The sequence below is a fragment of the Procambarus clarkii genome, chromosome 43, assembly GCF_040958095.1.
Source record: "Procambarus clarkii isolate CNS0578487 chromosome 43, FALCON_Pclarkii_2.0, whole genome shotgun sequence".
Lineage (NCBI taxonomy): Eukaryota > Metazoa > Arthropoda > Malacostraca > Decapoda > Cambaridae > Procambarus > Procambarus clarkii.
In genome coordinates this window covers 9,773,727-9,795,078 of record NC_091192.1, presented here as the reverse complement: position 1 = coordinate 9,795,078, position 21,352 = coordinate 9,773,727, and the positions used below count along the sequence as shown (strand labels likewise).

The 21,352-nt window shown below is 44.5% G+C and overlaps 1 protein-coding gene across 2 annotated transcripts in view; it reads right to left on the bottom strand.

The window, feature by feature from the left end:
• LOC123755724 (RING finger protein 17) overlaps positions 1–21,352 on the bottom strand; it is a 928,112-nt gene that overhangs the window by 330,303 nt on the left and 576,457 nt on the right. For both annotated transcript variants that reach the window (XM_045738465.2, XM_069300037.1), the window contains one exon: positions 14,316–14,435. In XM_045738465.2, the coding sequence (XP_045594421.2) occupies positions 14,316–14,435 (120 nt within the window). The remainder of the gene's footprint in view (positions 1–14,315; positions 14,436–21,352) is intronic.

Sequence of the window (21,352 nt, the reverse complement as noted above, 5' to 3'; positions counted from 1 at the left end):
GGAACTCTGTATTGGAAGTTGCCCATGCATTAGAAATGGCGGGACATCTCGGTGTTCATAAGACACTTTTAGTAAAATACAAGACCATTTTTATTGGCCAGGTATGGCGGCAGATGTAAAAAGGTATTGCAGAACTTGTTTACCCTGTCAGAGAGCGGGAAAACCTGCTCCAGCGCTTCCTAGAGCCCAACTAAAGCCAATTCCAGCGTTTGGGGAACCTTTTGAAAGGATAATAGTGGATTGCGTAGGTCCCCTACCCAGAACAAGAAAAGGGAACGAATACTTATTTACCATCATGTGTTCAGCGACTCATTTTCCCGAGGCATTTCCCGTGCGAAAGATAACCTCCAGAATATTGCTTGACAGGTTACAGCAATATTTTTCGTGGGTAGGAATGCCGAAGGTTTTGCAATCGGATTTGGGCAGTGTTTTTCAATCAAAGCTGTTCCGTAAGACAATGAAGGATTGGGATGTGAAACAGATTAGGTCATCTCCCTATCATCCCCAATCTCAAGGGGCCATCGAGCATTTTCATGGCACTATGAAGAGCCTTTTGTGAATTTATTGTGCTGAGCAAGGGGCACAGTGGGACGAGGCCATCGCCCCAATAATGTTTGCTATCAGGGATTCAGTAGTTGAGTCCTTAGGCATGACACCGTTTCAATTAGTATATGGGCATACGGTGAGAAGTCCTATAGTTATGTTGAAGGATCGGTTAACATCTGAAGGTTCAAGAGATAATCTGGAAACGTATGTTCAAAAGTTTAAATGCAGATTGTTCAGGGCGCGAAAGCTGGCGAAGGAAAATTTGAAAATATCCCAAGCGACCATGACAAAATATTACAACAAAGGTACCAAAAAACCAGCGTTGAATGTAATGAAACGCCATTTTCTGGGCGAGACCCGGAGGCTCCCCGGAGCTTTACCGGCTGATATGCTAATGTCAGACTTTGGCATCAGTCATGTAATTACCTAAGTGTAATTACCTAAGTGTAGTTACAGGATGAGAGCTACGCTCGTGGTGTCCCGTCTTCCCAGCACTCTTTGTCATATAACGCTTTGAAACTACTGACGGTCTTGGCCTCCACCACCTTCTCACTTAACTTGTTCCAACCGTCTACCACTCTATTTGCGAAGGTGAATTTTCTTATATTTCTTCGGCATCTGTGTTTAGCTAGTTTAAATCTATGACCTCTTGTTCTTGAAATTCCAGGTCTCAGGAAGTCTTCCCTGTCGATTTTATCAATTCCTGTTACTATTTTGTATGTAGTGATCATATCACCTCTTTTTCTTCTGTCTTCTAGTTTTGGCATATTTAATGCTTCTAACCTCTCCTCGTAGCTCTTGCCCTTCAGTTCTGGGAGCCACTTAGTAGCATGTCTTTGCACCTTTTCCAGTTTGTTGATGTGCTTCTTAAGATATGGGCACCACACAACAGCTGCATATTCTAGCTTTGGCCTAACAAAAGTCATGAACAATTTCTTTAGTATATCGCCATCCATGTATTTAAATGCAATTCTGAAGTTAGAAAGCATAGCATAGGCTCCTTGCACAATATTCTTTATGTGGTCCTCAGGTGATAGTTTTCTATCTAGAACCACTCCTAGATCTCTTTCTTTATCAGAATTCTTTAAAGATTTCTCACATAATATATAGGTTGTGTGGGGTCTATGTTCTCCTATTCCACATTCCATAACATGACATTTATTAACATTAAATTCCATTTGCCAAGTGGTGCTCCATATACTTATTTTGTCCAGGTCTTCTTGAAGGGCATGACAGTCATCTAAATTCCTTATCCTTCCTATTATCTTAGCATCATCAGCAAACATGTTCATATACTTCTGTATACCAACTGGTAGATCATTTATGTACACAATAAACATCACTGGTGCAAGAACTGAACCCTGTGGTACTCCACTTGTGACATTTCTCCATTCCGATACATTGCCTCTGATTACTGCCCTCATTTTTCTATCAGTCAGAAAATTTTTCATCCATGATAGAAGCTTACCTGTCACCGCTCCAATATTTTCCAGTTTCCAGAACAACCTCTTATGTGGAACTCTGTCGAAAGCCTTTTTTAGGTCCAGATAGATGCAGTCAACCCAACCATCTCTTTCCTGTAATATCTCTGTGGCTCGATCATAGAAACTGAGTAAATTCGATACACAGGATCTTCCAGATCGAAAACCATACTGTCTGTCTGATATTATATCATTTCTCTCTAGGTGTTCTACCCATTTAGTTTTGATTAGTTTTTCCAATACTTTCACTATTACACTTGTCAATGATACAGGTCTATAATTGAGGGGGTCTTCCCTGCTGCCACTTTTGTAGATTGGAACTATGTTAGCCTGTTTCCACCTGTTAGCCTGTTAGCATGTGTATGGAGTTCTAGGGCCTACCGGGGACCACGAACCAGAACCTGGCCCCCCTCAGAGAGGCAAGGGGAGCAATGGCCTATAGAAACCCCCGTGTGGTTGGAAGCATTCTATGTCTGCCATCGACCGGGTCAAGCATCCAGAAAGGTAAGCATTCCAAAACAAACCCCTATTCTGGTGAAAATTGCTACCTAAGCCGAACTAGTGCATAGAACTCTTCAACAGAAAACAAGGAAACTAGAATACGTCACCGCGCCGCTGTCTGCGCAGCTCCCCCCTCCCCGGGAGGGGGAAGGGGGAGCCCCAGATCTCCCACGCCGGCTATCCACCCATCAGTTCTGAGGCTGGATGTCATAACACGCGAAAAACGCCGACCGGAGGGAGGGAGGGTTGCCAGGGAGCCTCCGGGTCTCGCCCAGAAAATGGCGTTTCATTACATTCAACGCTGGTTTTCTGGGGGGAGCCCTGTTGGCTCCCCGGAGCTAACTACCCACAGAGGAAGGTCAAAGGGACAGAACCGGGAGGCGGACACCACGCACCCCCCAAGGAGGCGAGACAACCGGCAGCAAACGCCAACCCAAGGCGCCACAGCCCCGAAAATCCCGGGAACAACACGAGAACCACGAGCAGCAAGGCTCCTGCACGAACACCAAAAATCCATGCCCGAAAGACCGCAAGGCCACGTCGCCCAGACGGCAGCGAGAGCAGCAAAGCCACGAACGCCACAGGCATGAGGGAAGAACACAGGCAGCTTAGCCGCAAGAACACGGCTGACCACCCGGGACACTATCACCCGCGAACCGGGAAGAACAGAACCGGATCAACGCAAAACGCGTTTCGGACCCAAACGCCGTGGCACGCAAACAACAGCGGAGGGCCGCCACTGAACACAAACGACACACCCCCGGCCCGACCAACGAAGCACCAACAAACCCTGGACCCCTCCAGAATGCAGCAGCCCCACCCCGCGCCAGAAAAGATGGAGACTGCTGCCACCAAACAACCAAAATGCTAAAACCGAAGGAGCAAGAAAACTCAGCGAACCGACCCCCAGAGGCAAAGGCCCAAAGGAAAGAGCCGACGAAAAAACACACCGGAACCGAAGGGGCACTACCAACCGAGGAGAAGACGGAGCACGCTGACCAGAGACCAGGATGGTGCAAGCGGCGCACGAACAGGCCGGAGGTGAAACGACGCACAAGACAGCTGACTAACGGTGCAGAAGCAACACCAAGACCGAAAGCAAGCTGAAGCGGCTCCGCCTGCGCCGCACGAAAAGAGGCGACAGTATGTGGCAAGACGACGGCCCCCAACCCCCACTAGAAAACCAAGCCGAGAGTAAACCAAGCTAACAAGAGTAACCACCTAAGAAGGGACAGGAAAAGGAAAGACCGCCAAAATACCCCATACTGCCGCCAAGAGAAGCACGCAGGTGGGACACCTACCACGAAGCCACCCGACCACCAACCGGAGGCGAGACCACGAGGCAGAAGATAAGCAGTCCCGACAAGGCCCCTCCGAGCCCAGGAAAAAGGCGGAGCCGCGAGAAGATCTCGGGCGCGACCACCGAAACCCAGGCGGCACAAGGAGATGGAACGTCTGCCGAACAGAAAAACTCCCCAAAGCATGCAAGCCCGCCAGGAGTTCAGAAACGACGGGTCCGACGCGAGACATCGCAAGACCCCCCCCCCCCCCAAAAAAAAAAAAAAAAAAAAAAACGGCAGGGCAAGCTAGGAAACCAAAGAAGGCGGACAGGTCGCCGCCAGAACAGGACCCGAACCAAGGGGCACGAACAACTGCAATAGACCGAGACAAAGAAGCACATCACAGGACACAGGCTGACCAACGCCTAAGAACACACGCAGAACATCCCTGCTGCAGAGGAGGCAGGAAGAAAGAGCAGAAGCACAAAAAACCCCATGAGAACAACCAGGGGTGGACAAGCAGGCGGGGACAAAAACCCCACGCAATCCCCAGGCACAAAACGGCAGCAAAGTGCCACTCCACAACCGGACACAGGAACAAGGACACGCCACCGTGAAACACGGTACCAATGCACACGTGCAGCAGCAGCAACAGGCACCACTGCAACACGTAAATAGCAACTCCCCTCTGCAAAGGCAGAGAACGGAGCAGGCAGACCCCAGACAGGGCCAACGGAGACACGACAAAACCCTGCAGGCCCAGAAACCTGCACCAGGCGACTGACGGCGGAGAAACCCCGCTCGATACCTGCTGGATGAGGTACTGGGAGCTCTTTTACACCTGAAGCCTGGCCCAAGGTCAGGCTAGACCGGCCAGAGGATGGCCCACCAGGCAGCTACTAGGAGTAGTCCACCGGCCCACATACCTCCACAACCAGGACGGGCCGGAACTGCCATACGAAAACAGGCCAGTGCGCCCTGGAAGTCCACGGACGAACCAGCAAGAAGGCTTATGCTCACAAGTAGGTCGTGTAACAAGCACAGACCTCTGATGGTAATACAGTGTTCCCCAAAGGTGCCAATAGCACCACTGCACTCCACTGGTACTATCCCGCAAGTTCTACCAGATAGGCGGGACCCAAGAGCCAGAGCTCAAATCCTGCAAGCACAGCCAGGAGCCTTACCAGGTGAGTACAGAACCAACCCTACAACCTCCACACCTCACAACATTAAAAAAGAAGGGTCCCCTGAATGACTCCAGCATGGGTTGGACATGCACATGAGGGGGACAGGAAGGGGGTGATAAAGGGACAGGCACTGGTGTGCGAACGGTCTCAGTCGTACAAAAATATACCTAAATAAAGACAGGTATATAAACACCGCCGCATCCAGCGCCCGGCCAAAAGACGCCAGACCGCAGAAACTCGCCTGGCGAATGGTGGCACGAACTTGACGACTCAACCGTGCCCAGAAGAACTTGGGAGCACCGCCAGGTGAAGACGCCAGAGCCGGACCCTGCCGGACCCGCAGGAGAGCAGGGAGAGGCGAAGGAGGCAGTCCATACCCATGACACAGGGAAAACCGCGGTGTCCTCCCCACAACTGGGAACCAGGACACCCCCGGCGTGAAGGGGCACATACCGCAGCCAGGGAGAAGAACGAGAGGCGAAGCACTGTAGCAAAAAAGGGCGCAAAACACCAGCACTGAAACACCGCCCAGACCAAAACAAACTCCACGGCGCATGCGCATAACACGCTGGCCGAACCGCACACCCTCCCTGCGGGAAGCCGCCAGCCAGGACTACTGCACGAGAAAAGTAGCCAAAAGAGGAAGCAGGAACAATAAAACCGGCCAAAGAAGCAAAGAGCCCAAAAAGGAACCTAACTGGGCGACAAGTAGGCCAACCAGGCGACAAGTAGCCCAACCGAGCGACAAGTAGCCCAACCGGGCGACAAGTAGCCCAACCGGGCGACAAGTAGCCCAACCGGGCGACAAGTAGCCCAACCGGGCGACAAGTAGCCCAACCGGGCGACAAGTAGCCCAACCGGGCGACAAGTAGCCCAACCGGGCGACAAGTAGCCCAACCGGGCGACAAGTAGCCCAACCGGGCGACAAGTAGCCCAACAGGGCGACAAGTAGCCCAACAGGGCGACAAGTAGCCCAACAGGGCGACAAGTAGCCCAACAGGGCGACAAGTAGCCCAACAGGGCGACAAGTAGCCCAACAGGGCGACAAGTAGCCCAACAGGGCGACAAGTAGCCCAACAGGGCGACAAGTAGCCCAACAGGGCGACAAGTAGCCCAACAGGGCGACAAGTAGCCAACAGGGCGACAAGTACGAGGAGCCGACAGACGTTCCAATAACGCGGGAAGTAGCGAAAAACCTCGAGAACACAGAAGCCAACACTAGTCCCGAAGGCACACAAAGGCGCAGGCGCACCCGAGATCAGAAGTCACGCAGAACCCCATCGAACGGGGAAACATGACAAAAACACCGTCCAAAAAAGGGGTGGGAGGAAACATCCACCCACAGGACGGAACCAACCATCTCAAAGGCCAAGGAACCGAGCCCGGGGAGGGGCCGACGTCCAACAGCACGTACGGCGAGTGGGGAGGAAAGACCCCACTCCGCGTAACCACAAGCCCCGCCTAGAGGGGGATAAAAACCCCCACGGGGTCTAACGGGGCCAAGGCCCCCCCCAAGTCAGCCCCTCCCCAGCCCCGGGAACCTACACGACAGGCCCCGGGGCCGAGCCGTTCCCCCAAAGCCCCGGCCGTACCAGAAAACCGGGGCAGCCGTGAAAACACTAAGGAAGGGAGCCCACTGGCAGACTCATACAACACGGCTGGAGGAACAGGCTCAAATGCCCCCGTTACTACCCCGGAAGGGGAATTCCCCGAGACTGCCCGAGTCTCAACACCAAAAACCCCGCCCCGAACCTACAGACGGTAAGGAACCGGATGCAGGCAGGAAGGGTGAACCAGGGGAAAGACAAAGGGGCGTGGATGGAACCGAAGCAACCAACACCCCCCAAGTCCCAAAACGAACTACAACGGGGCAGCCCCGGGGCTCCCGGGGAGGAAACCACGAGAACGTTGCCACCACCAAGGCTCAAGTGCAACGCCCCTGCTGCCCGCACCCGCTTTGTTAGCACAACTGGGTAACCGAGCCACAACGAGCAACCAAACTCGCAGGACTCCAGGTCGAAGCTGTCACTGACCCCACAGGCAGCAGACGGAGGCAAAACAGAGAGTCACCCAGAGACAAAGGGTGAGAGCAACCCTCAAACTCGCTGGAAGCGAGGGGGGGGACTCTGGGGTCACATCCATTGGACCCGCGCGCCCCCAGGGGTTTTCCAGGGTCCCGAGCGTTTACTTTAAGAGGACTCGCGCTCGGGTAATCCCAGGCAGGGTACTGCTAACCGGCACCCAAAGCTACCAAACAACTTTCTAAGAGCTGAACCCCCGGGACGTGTACACTCACGGGGACCTAGCAGGGGTACCACCAGAAAATACTCAGAACACAAGGGACACAAGGGGCAAGAACGAAGGCAGACCACCCCACCAGGTAGATAAACAAAAAGAAAAAGAAAACCCCGCAAGAGGACAGCGTACCCAAGCGGAACAGAGCCGGCCGCTATGATTGGTAAAGACAAGCTGCACAGTACCCTGCACCCCACCAGTGCAAACACTGCCCCTTACTCTAAGGCGAACAAGGGAGACAGAACACCCGAGCACACAAAGAGCGGCCGAAAACCAAGCAGTAAACGGCCAAGCAGGGGCAGGACCCAAGGAACTTGTGGAAGGTGGCCCCAAGCCCCAAGGGCAGTACTTACAGGGCACCTAGGGAAGGGAACCCTAAGCGCATGCAGCCCGAGTACTGAAGAATCACTCCTGGCTCACGCACCACCTAGAAAACAGACACCACACTCTAGGTACAGTGCTGAAACAACCACTGGAGCCAGAGCACATAACCATTGCCTATAGCATCAGCCGAAGAACTGATGGGTGGATAGCCGGCGTGGGAGGTCTGGGGCTCCCCTTTCCCCCTCCCGGGGAGGGGGGAGCTGCGCAGACAGCGGCGTGGTGACGTATGACGTCATACTAGTTTCCTTGTTTTCTGTTGAAGAGTTCTATCCACTAGTTCGGCTTAGGTAGCAATTTTCACCAGAATAGGGGTTTGTTTTGGAATGCTTACCTTTCTGGATGCTTGACCCGGTCGATGGCAGACATAGAATGCTTCCAACCACACGGGGGTTTCTATAGGCCATTGCTCCCCTTGCCTCTCTGAGGGGGCCAGGTTCTGGCTCGTGGTCCCCGGTAGGCCCTAGAACTCCATACACATGACTGATGCCAAAGTCTGACATTAGCATATCAGCCGGTAAAGCTCCGGGGAGCCGACGGGGCTCCCCCCAGAAAGAGAAGCTTTAATGCAGGTGATAAGGTATTGGTCTATCTACCTGTAAAAGGGACGGTAAATGATTCAAAATTTTGTGGACCCTATATGGTCAAGAAGAAACTTGGTGATTTAACGTACGTAATACACATGCCTGACAGACCGAGAAAATCCCAGACATGTCACGTAAACTTAATGAAAAGGTATTGGGATGGAGATGAGGATGGGCAACTAGACACTGCTGTAATGTGCACAGTTTCCAATGAGTTTACGGAATTAAACCATAAGAGGCTAGAAAGAGCAGATGGAGCCCGAATTTCTAATTCTCAGTGGTTACGAGAGATGAATGCACACTTGACATACTTAGATGATCAAAGGAGGCAGGACATAGAGATTCTCATGAAATACCTATCACTATTCTCTGACGTACAGCGACGGCACCGCGAAATTACGCACGAGGTAAATGTAGGAGGAGCTCGACCAATAAAGCAACATCCGTATAGAATAAATCCTGAAAAAGAGAGAAATTATGCGACCTGAGGTAAAATATCTATTGGATAACGATCTGGCAGAATTGAGCGATAGTGATTGGAGCTCACCTTGTCTACTGGTGAAAAAGCCAGATGGCACACATAGGTTGTGCACGGATTACAGAAAGGTGAATTCGGTCACTATCGCAGATTCGTACCCAATTCCTCGAATTGAGGATTGTATTGACCAAATAGGACACGCCCAGCCCAATTCGTATCTAAAATTGACCTTTTGAAAGGGTACTATCAGATGCCCCTCTCAGAGAGTGCCAAGAGAATCTCTGCCTTCGTGACACCTGACGGTCTTTATCAATATAAAGTACTACCATTCGGTATGTAAAATAGTTGAAGTTGTTTTCAGAGAGCTATGAATAAAATCCTACAAGGGATGGTAGGTTGTACAGTTTATATTGATGACATCATAGTGTATTCACACTCGTGGGAAGAACACCTTCATCAACTAAAAGAGTTGTTTGATAAATTGGAAGAGGTAAATTTGACTATTAATCTCCCAAAAAGTGAATTTGGCAAAGCAAAATTGCAATATCTTGGATACATTGTAGGACAAGGGGAGGTTGCCCCTGTCAGACAAAAAGTTGAAGCCATAGATAAGTACCCTGTGCCTAGAGGGAGAAGAGATTTACTCAGGTACCTAGGCATGGTGGGGTACAATAGAAAATTCTGCAGAAATTTTGCAACCATTGCAGCACCATTAACAGGACTTTTAGCGAAACATAAGAAGTGGCAGTGGGACGAAGCCTGTCAAGAATCATTTAATAAAACGAAATCATTGCTAACAGAAGCCCCTGTATTGGTTTCACCAGATTTTCAGAAGCCATTTTCCCTCTTTGTCGATGCAAGTGATGTAGGTGCGGGCGCTGTTTTGACTCGGGACCAAAATGGAACTTGTAAACCAGTGTCCTATTTCTCTAGGAAATTTTTACCTAACCAAAGGGCAGTACCGTTGAAAAGGAAACCTTAGCCTTAGTGATGGCGCTACAGCATTTTGAGGTATACGTGGGAGCGGGCATAGGATCTGTTACGGTCTTCACAGATCATAACCCGCTCGTATTTTTAAATAAAATGAAGAATACCAACCAACGCCTAACCAGGTGGGCTCTAATATTACAAGACTATAACTTAAATATAGTACACATTAAAGGAAAGGAAAACGTAATGGCTGACGCATTATCCCGTAGTATGGTATAAAGAAAACAGTAGAAAGTGTGAAATAAAACGTTTTAGAAAAGAAAATAGTGAAGTGATGAAGGACGGTAGACTTCAGGAAAGTACTTTTGCATCAGCCACACTGTCCAAAGCGGTGTGTTCAGAAAATGTACATATGTATTTTTTATATATACTTAAAGATAATTTGTTGTTAAAACAGATTTTGTGTGCAGTCGGAGGCAAAGGAGATCCTGTACGCCAAAGATCAGTGGTCAGTAGGTACGGAACCATGTCTACAAAAATGATAAGGTATGTCTGATAAGACATGTCATTACTAGAATGAGTTGAATCTTTGTAGGATGGACGAAAAAGGAATAATGCTACATTCGGTAGAGGAAATTAGTGTGGATGCTCCGAAATAACACTCTTTTAAGGGGGGGAGGAGTGTTACGATATATCGTATCGTGTGATTTCATCGCACAAAGGCACGATTATTTAAGTCATACATTAATTATTACAGGAAGAACGAGGTTAACAACCATGGAGGTCGTTAACAGTCAGCACGGTATGGTTCGTCCGGTGGCGGGAATTTGTTAGCCAATCAGAACCACCGGGCGAGGTAACGTGTGCTGGCCGGAGCATGTGGAGACACAGAGACATCTACTCCCCTCCATTGAGTCAACAGGCTGTCGTCGCGTTTGGATGTGTGACCAACGGACCCAACTGTTAGTGTGCTCCACCCTCATGAAGGAAGAGGACCTCGAGGCATGGTCGACGTTCTTGAAAGTTATGGAAGATAACAGCTTTGAGATTTAGAGGTCGGCGTGGAGGTAACGCGCTGATTTTCCTGATAGCGGTACAAATTGCAGGAAAGTAGATGATTTATAAGTGGGAAGATCAATCCGACAAGAGACGACCGTAGCATGGTCGTAGTATCTCTCTCTATATATATATATTTAACTGTACTTGTGTACAATGCACACATATATTTATACATGTAAAATATTGTATATAAGGTGATTAGAGATATATCACAATATATCCATGATGAAGTTTTATACCATCTTATTTTCTTGTCCTTTGTCAGACCTCAGCACAAAGTGTGTCGCACCTGACAACAGGTCCGGCTGAGGCTGACACCTGTTCAGATTCATGTACCCCGTTATGGGACAACGAAGCCAAGGATAAACACTCAGAATAAACCTAAATTAAATGTGTTGGGTTGTCGACAGTTCGATCCCAACAATGTTGAACTGCTATAATTTGTACTTGGTGAAAACTGGACGTAAACCTATTTTCCGTACATTTGCTTTTACATTTGCAACACAGTTATTAGCAAAGTTTGGTCAAGAAGTCCCTGGCATACGAAGACCAATCATGAACCCAGTGTTGCAGCATGCTGCAACACCCAGGCTCGCTCACATAGATGCCTTTCAGCAACACAGAATAAAGAATTTGCCAGCAGGTGGAAAGCGTGCAATAGGCCAACGTGCATGCGTAGTATGTAAAACAACAAAACGAAGAGAGCAAAAACATAAAATGGTGCAAACATGGTGTGAAGGGTGTGGAGTTGCATTGTGTGCTGTCGACAGCTTCAACGACTACCACACACTCCATGACTTCTAAATGTGCAATAATAGTGCAAAAATCTGTACATAGTGTGTGCTAGTGTGTACATATAAAATAGTACATATCAAGCAACAGGGCTCCATTAAGGAACATATAGTCTCTTCCCACAACCAAACCATCACCAGAGAAATCTTAGCAAACACAGAAATCATCGATAGATACAGTAATAGCAGGCGGCTTGACGTCTGCGAGGCACTACACATCAAGAAGTCAACACCAGCAATCAACAGCCAATTAATGCACAACTATATTCTACCCATTTCAAGACTCCGCTCCAATATAGAAGCATCAAGAAATATGGGCCAATAAAAATAGGCCTTCTGCAGTTACCTACCTTTAATACCCATTATTTCGTGTTCTGTCTTGTGTTAAAAGTTTATTTTCACCTCATCCAAAACTATTGTAACATGTCACCTCACCCAAATGTAGGTATAAAAAACTCGAAGATGTTTAAGCTCTATTCAGTTAAAGTTGTGTGTGTGTGTGTGTGTGTGTAAACTAAAGTCTTTGAAAATGTAATAAGTTTTACGAAACGCGCTCAAGTGTCGCGTCAGACTAGAAATAAAAATGAATTTTGGAGAATTGATTTTTGAATTACCATCAACTGTGAAAAGAAACGTAAGAAAGATCGAGAAAATTCATGTTAGAATTATTAATCTTACTTTTTCGGTCATATTTAATAATATACATATAAAATAATGAACATTGTGATTACTGTACATAATATAATGCCATAATAGAAAACGTTTGTGTGCACATGTGTATACTCAATGTGTGCAACATATATTGACAATAACTGTCAAGTAACATTATGTGCAACATAATTAGTGACTAATATTGCAAAGAATACATGCGTAAACACTGTAAATAATGACGCGAAAATAAATTCGTGGCAACTGTGGCTGCTTGAAGACCGCGCACGACGTCTCCGGGACGCACCGTGCATGAGTGAACATGCAAACTGTGACGTCATCATCCATATTATCGGCTCAATTACATCGCCGGTAAGTACAATTGATTTTTTTTTTCCCCGTGATCAGGGAACACAACTTAACAGATTAAAAAGATTTTTTTTTTTTTTTTTTTTTTTTTTGCCTGTGGGTGTCAATCAGTATATAGCCATGCGCCATTTAAGGGTTAACCCTCAAACCGCTAGGGGCCCAAATGGAATTCATACCCACAGGCGCAACATAAAAAATAATTCCAAAAAATTCTTTCGCCTTATAGAAGTGTTCATTTTTGTTCCCTGATCACGGAAAAAATACCAAAAAAATCGTAGGTGGCATATTTTAGCCGCAATAGGGTAGGGAAGTGTGGCAAAAAAGGGGCGTTGACAGAGCCTTCGCCAGACGAGGTCTACTCCGCCCGAGCTGTCAGACGGCAGTTGCCACAAATATATTATTACCTAATTATTTCAATGTCTCTGATTGATTTTTTCTTAGTTTTTTGCAGAAATATTATTCCATACAGTGAATTGTGGTATATTTATATTATAAAATGTGTGAACCATCGCTGTACTCAAAATTATGGTGTGCATATTAGTGATTCAATTATTATGTTCATAAAACAATAAACAAATAGTTTTGCTGTTGTTACACTATATACACAGGTTATATATAAGTATTTGCATGTTTTGTACACCATAACGAACTACTAAGTTGGTCTTGTGAGTCAAAAAGCAACGAGGAGTGACCGCCAAACACCAGCGAGCCACTCACTGCCACTCCCTCCCTCAACACCACCTCACTCACCCTCATTCACCTCCTACAATACTCTTTCTGTATTTATTCACTATACACAGACGTTATATATACGTATTTACATGTTTTGTTCACCATAACTGTACATCTAAGCTTGTATGGTGAGTAAAGGCCACAAAGACGTAGCTACTCACAGTCAGCTGATCGGCGGCCGCCCTCAAGGCCAGACGCACTAATATTTGTCCTTCAACAATATTGTTTGTGGTGTTATTACGCTATATACACATATTATATATAAGTATCTACTTGTTTTATTCACCATACCTGAACAAATAAGCTGGTATGGTGCCCAAAGACCATAGTGGCCATCAGTAAACACAATGCCAAGACGTGCAGACGACGCTCTTCCCTCACCAAAATGGCGGCTCCCAACCTACTCCTCTCGCTGTTATCACACGCTATACACACGTTATATATAAGTATCTACATTTGTGTTCACCATATCGAACCACTAAGCTGGTATGGTGAGTGCAGTCAATAAATGGTGGCCACACACAGTCAGAAGACGACGCCACAACCCTCCCTCGCACAGCCTTACTCCTCCCTCCATGGAGCACAGCGCTAAATATCACCACAATCCTGCTATTATCAGAATCCTGGTCAGTTTTATCACAGTCAGGGGGCTTCAGTAATACTATCACTGCTAAATAATAGCAGTATCATATATATTATGGTATTTGTAGGCGATGCTGTGGTCACAAGCTGAACAGCGGTGCTGTGAGCTCGTGCTGCGTGCACCAGCCTTGGTGGCTTGCTCAATACTGACGCTGTAACACCCAAGAATGTTGGCCTGGATTTTTTTTTCTAGGTGGCATCTGGCAACTATCGGTCGTGGCTGTACTATAGCTGCCCCTATCCCAGGCGGGGAGTTTAAATTATAGCGCTAGACACGAAATCATATATAAATGATGTGCGCGGTTACGGTTTTGTCACTGATATCATTTATATATGATATGCGCGGTTTGAGGGTTAATGTATGAGTAAAAAGCAATTTATGAGTAATTACAGAAGTAATTCCAAACTCACCATGTCTTCTGGAGATTTATTAATATATACAGCATACTCCAAAAAAATAAGAATTTCCCTAATGGATATGGGCAGGTCATTAGCAATTCCACTTGTCCTCCACGGTCTTCGCAAATCAACCTGGGAATATGAAACTGGGTTATTGTTTATCAAAATAATTGTAAACATTTTTATTTATACCTGTATCTATAATACTATATTTTAATATTAGTTATAATTATTATTGTTATTAAAGCTTTCTCCTAAAGTTAAAACAAAAACAAGCACCGAATGTAATGAAACCAATCTTTTTGGGCGAGGCCCGGTGGTTCCCTGGAGCTATCTTGCTGACAACTCTCAACTATTATGTCACATTTACATTTGTGACCTTCTGAATGTCTCTCAACATCTCAAGCCAATTTTATTTACTGATAACACAACCTTCATTTTCTCCAGTCCTAATCATCTTATTCTGAATGACACTGTAAATATTGAACTAAATAAATTCCATCTTTGGCTATTAACTTACTCTTAACAGTGTAAAATCTTTATTTGCCAATAAATCAACTGATCAAATTAACCGATGAAATAACCATATGCACTATTGTACGTACAAGTAACAGCTTACTTTTATTGATGACTTGTTGGCAAATGGAAGACGGTGAGGAGAGGGGGGAGGAGGAAAGGTGTTAGTGTTTAGAAGGGGAGTCCCCCTTTCAATATATCAAGAAGTGATGACTTCTCTGGGGTACACACACTAGCAATTTTGCCTGCATACCACTAGCACCTGCTTGTGGCTCACTTCATGTTTTTCTCACTAAAAACCTTTCCAAACAGATGTGTTTTTCTCTACATTGTAACATTTGTCTGCAGTGAGGCATCACAGTGCAGTTAATCCTTAAGCTGCTAGGGGTCTTTTGACCTTCAACACCCACAGGCGCGCGCGCACACACACACACAGGTAGGGAAGTGCAGTGATCAGCGCAGTTGGTTCACAATGGAATGGTCCCGGGCTCAAGTCCCGCGCAGGACAGAAACGTTTTGGTTCTGAGAGAATGTGCATCTGAGCTCAGCATTCCACTTCACCTGATCTTTCAGGCATCCCTGTGTACAGGAATCGTAGCAGACGTGTGGAAACAGGCTAACATAGTTCCAATCTACAAAAGTGGCAGCAGGGAAGACCCCCTCAATTATAGACCTGTATCATTGACAAGTTAATAGTGAAAGTATTGGAAAAACTAATTAAAACTAAATGGGTAGAACACCTAGAGAGAAATGATATAATATCAGACAGACAGTATGGTTTTCGATCTGGAAGATCCTGTGTATCGAATTTACTCAGTTTCTATGATCGAGCCACAGAGATATTACAGGAAAGAGATGGTTGGGTTGACTGCATCTATCTGGACCTAAAAAAGGCTTTCGACAGAGTTCCACATAAGAGGTTGTTCTGGAAACTGGAAAATATTGGAGGGGTGACATGTAAGCTTCTATCATGGATGAAAAATTTTCTGACTGATAGAAAAATGAGGGCAGTAATCAGAGGCAATGTATCGGAATGGAGAAATGTCACAAGTGGAGTACCACAGGGTTCAGTTCTTGCACCAGTGATGTTTATTGTGTACATAAATGATCTACCAGTTGGTATACAGAATTATATGAACATGTTTGCTGATGATGCTAAGATAATAGGAAGGATAAGAAATTTAGATGATTGTCATGCCCTTCAAGAAGACCTGGACAAAATAAGTAGATGGAGCATCACTTGGCAAATGGAATTTAATGTTAATAAATGTCATGTTATGGAATGTGGAATAGGAGAACATAGACCCCACACAACCTATATATTATGTGAGAAATCTTTAAAGAATTCTGATAAAGAAAGAGATCTAGGGGTGGTTCTAGATAGAAAACTATCACCTGAGGACCACATAAAGAATATTGTGCAAGGAGCCTATGCTATGCTTCTAACTTCAGAATTGCATTTAAATACATGGATGGCGATATACTAAAGAAATTGTTCATGACTTTTGTTAGGCCAAAGCTAGAATATGCAGCTGTTGTGTGGTGCCCATATCTTAAGAAGCACATCAACAAACTGGAAAAGGTGCAAAGACAAGCTACTAAGTGGCTCCCAGAACTGAAGGGTAAGAGCTACGAGGAGAGGTTAGAAGCATTAAACATGCCAAAACTAGAAGACAGAAGAAAAAGAGGTGATATGATCACTACATACAAAATAGTAACAGGAATTGATAAAATCGACAGGGAAGATTTCCTGAGACCTGGCACTTCAAGAACAAGAGGTCATAGATTTAAACTAGCTAAACACAGATGCCGAAGAAATATAAGAAAATTCACCTTCGCAAATAGAGTGGTAGACGGTTGGAACAAGTTAAGTGAGAAGGTGGTGGAGGCCAAGACCGTCAGTAGTTTCAAAGCGTTATATGACAGAGTGCTGGGAAGACGGGACAACACGAGCGTTGCTCTCATCCTGTAACTACACTAAGGTAATTACACACACACACACAAAACATACAACATACACACACATGGTATACTAGGTGAGTACACACACACACAACAATGCCCACCTATCAGTGGGCATTGGGGACACACACACACACACACACATTTTATTTTAGTCAATCAAATGTGTGTGTGTGTGTATGTCCCCAATGCCCACTGATAGGTGGGCATTGTTGTGTGTAATTACCTAAGTGTAGTTACAGGATGAGAGCTCCGCTCGTGGTGTCCCGTCTTCCCAGCACTCTTTGTCATATAACGCTTTGAAACTAAGTATCCACTCAATTTAACGGCCTATATGGGGCTGAGCCCTAGTCGTTATTTCCAGAGCTCCGTTATTTCCGAAGTTAAGTCGGGTTGGGTAATTTTTCAAGTAACATTCAGGTAGGATATATTTTATACTGTATAACTAAAATTGAATAAAGTTCATTGTGTAATTGCATTCCAATTTAGTGCCACACCGACGATTAAGCCAGTTGTTGGCTGCTGCATGGATGATGTGTGAACACGGTCTGATCAAGCCCAGATGGGTGGGAAAAAATTGATTCATTCCTTTGTATTGCAAAATATTTCATGTATCAATCAGCAAGTAAATATTTTCTCAATAATATTTTAGAGATGTGTTTTGATTTACCCTGAACAGTGCAGGTAATGTATTTTTAATGTTACAACACAGGCTGTGGCGGCCATGCCATAACAATGGCGATCGAGCCTTGTCACTGAGAGCTGGCCAAGACGAAATATTTTGAGCTCACCTATTCTCTGCTGATGATAGAATATACATTTGCAGAGACTAATATGTAGCTTTTGTTGAAAAAAAACAATTAATATCTTGTAATACTATAATAAATTAAGTTATTAAGTTATTAAGATGTTTTCAACAATATTACTAGGGCATTTACCGATTCTAACATGGGCGACCCTTTTGGAAACGCAACACATGGGTTGACCTGATTGATATATGGGTCAGATTCCATTATGGTTCGGAACATCACCACACCAGAAATAAATATCTCTGATATCCCCAGGGTCAAACTTAATCTGTGTAAACACTCTATGCAAATTAAGGGACCTAGTCTATGGAACTCACTCCCTAGTGAATTGAAAAACTGTAAAACTTTTGCCTTATTTAAAAGCAAAACCAAAAAGTACCTAACTTCTTCATCTTAGTTTCCTACACTGAGCTTTAAATTTGCTCTGTACCTAGTGTTACCCAATCTCCTAATTTTTATGTAATATCAAACAACCTTATCATTGTGTTCATTGCTGTCTTCTTTTATGTGCTAGCCATATGCTGTATTGTGACTACCAATTTTTGTCAACTACCATTCAAGCTGTCATTGCAATCAATCTTATATTGTTTCTGCTGTATTGTGCCTACCAATTTTTGTCAACTACCATTCAAGCTGTCATTGCAATCAATCTTAGCTACCTATGTGCTTTAATATACTGTACCTACAATTTTCTCTCATCTTCTTTTTTTCATTTCATGTAATCTGTTATCATTTTTTTGTCTATAAATTTTGCAAGTATTTACCTCCTTAAAATTTTCTTAGATTAAGGACCTGCCCGAAACGCTGCGCGTGCTAGTGGCTTTACAAGACTGTAATTACCATATTTGTATCCTCACATTCCTTATGTACATTCTTGTATATGCATAAATAAATAAATAAATAAATAAAATTGGTAAATTGACTTGCTTTTAATGTTACAACACAGGCTGTGGCGGCCATGCCATAACAATGGCGATCGAGCCTTGTCACTGAGAGCTAGCCAAGACGAAATATTTTGAGCTCACCTATTCTCTGCTGACGATAGAATATACATTTGCAGAGACTAATATGTAGCTTTTGTTGAAAAAAAACAATTAATATCTTGTAATACTATAATAAAATTGGTAAATTGACTTACTTTTAATGAAGCTGAAGATTACGAAGCTGTGAAGATTACGTCATCCTCTGCAGCGCTTGTTTTATATTGTTTATATTGTATACAGGGTACATACTGTATGTACACTTATTTTCAGGCATATTTTAATAGAGAAACCTTCTGTTTCTTGATGTCACTTACTGTACTTTTCCCGATGTTAAACTCTGCTGCTGCTCGTGCATGAGAATATCCTTTATCAAGTTTCTTAATTAACTCCAGCTTCTGTGCAACCGTCAGGCGCTTCCTTTGGGTAACTTTTGGCATTTTTGTAAATTAAAAAGAAGATCACAATTACAGTACAGTAATATCCTTCACAATTGAAGCTAGCCGCGCGAGTTCACAGTACTGTAAACAATGGGAACACATGGCCCGGCGGAGTACATTTTAGGTCCGTGGGAAAAAAAATACCTAGTGCCTATACTATAAAAGGTATTTAATAAGAAAACACAGACTTTTGCTTAATAAAAACTGTTTCAAAATATTTTATTAATAATAATTTACAATTTTCTTAATTAAAGTGAATCATTTTAAAAGAAAATTAAGATGTAATATATGACTCTGGACGATCCAGGTCGGTGGCCTGGTCGCTATGTGAGGGGACGCTGATGCCACAACAAACCCAATGCCGACAGACCGTCGGTAATATCGACCGCAGACCGGTATAGCAGGCTCCAGATACCGGTCTCCCAAACCGGTCGTTAATACCGGCAGATCGGTATAAAAGAGGCCGTTAAATTGAGTGGATACTGTACTGACGGTCTTGGCCTCCACCACCTTCTCACTTAACTTGTTCCAACCGTCTACCACTATTTGCGAAGGTGAATTTTCTTATATTTCTACGGCATCTGTGTTTAGCTAGTTTAAATCTATGACCTCTTGTTCTTGAAGTTCCAGGTCTCGGGAAATCTTCCCTGTCGATTTTATCAATTCCTGTTACTATTTTGTACATAGTGATCATATCACCTCTTTTTCTTCTGTCTTCTAGTTTTGGCATATTTAATGCTTCTAACCTCTCCTCGTAGCTCTTGCCCTTCAGTTCTGGGAGCCACTTAGTAGCATGTCTTTGCACCTTTTCCAGTTTGTTGATGTGCTTCTTAAGATATGGGCAGCACACAACTGCTGCATATTCTAGCTTTGGCCTAACAAAAGTCATGAACAATTTCTTTAGTATATCGCCATCCATGTATTTAAATGCAATTCTGAAGTTAGAAAGCATCACATAGGCTCCTTGCACAATATTCTTTATGTGGTCCTCAGGTGATAGTTTTCTATCTAGAACCACCCCTACATCTCTTTCTTTATCAGAATTCTTTAAAGATTTCTCACATAATATATAGGTTGTGTGGGGTCTATGTTCTCCTATTCCACATTCCATAACATGACATTTATTAACATTAAATTCCATTTGCCAAGTGGTGCTCCATATACTTATTTTGTCCAGGTTTTCTTGAAGGGCATGACAATCATCTAAGTTTCTTATCCTTCCTATTATCTTAGTATCATCAGCAAACATGTTCATATAATTCTGTATACCAACTGGTAGATCATTTATGTAGACAATAAACATCACTGGTGCAAGAACTGAACCCTGTGGTACTCCACTTGTGACATTTCTCCATTCTGATACATTGCCTCTGATTACTGCCCTCATTTTTCTATCAGTCAGAAAATTTTTCATCCATGTTAGAAGCTTACCTGTCACTCCTACATTTTTTTTTCAGTTTCCAGAACAACCTCTTATGTGGAACTCTGTCGAAAGCCATTTTTAGTTCCAGATAGATGCAGTCAACCCAACCATCTCTTTCCTGTAATATCTCTGTGGCTCGATCATAGAAACTGAGTAAATTCGATACACAGGATCTTCCAGATCGAAAACCATACTGTCTGTCTGATATTATATCATTTCTCTCCAGGTGTTCTACCCATATGGTTTTAATTATTTTTTCCAATATTTTGACTATTACACTTGTCAATGATACCGGTCTATAATTAAGGGGGTCTTCCCTGCTTCCACTTTTGTAGATTGGAACTATGTTAGCATTTTTCCACGTGCGTACGCGTGTGTGTGTGTGTGTACTCACCTAGTATACCTTGTGTGTATGTACTCCCACAATTGGAATGAATGTACTGGAATGTTGTCCACAATTTATTTTTCTAGGTGGCATCTGTTAACTATTGGTCGTGGCTGGACTATAGCTGCCCCTATTCCTCGCAGGGAATTTAAAATTGTGTGCTAGAGCCTCAATCGTCTATATACATATTGCGCGGTTTAAGGGTTAAAAAGGTTAAGACAACGGCCTACAACAGCTTGCTCTGGGCGAGTTGTTTCAACAAGAGTTTGCATTTCATTCCATAATCTACACCACTTTTTAATTGTTGAGGAAGGGACATTCTGTACTGCCTCGTCTTCCTGCTAACTCCTCCTAGAGTATCCAAATAAATAAAAAAAATTCAATATCCTCAAGTGTTTGTGTTCTTGGTTTCGTGATTGTTGATACGCCTTTTGCCACTTTAGCACTCATAATGTCCTTTTTCTTAGCAATTATAGTGCATATCGTTGATATAGATTTCTTGTGCTGACTAGCTAGTTCAACAAACCGTGTACC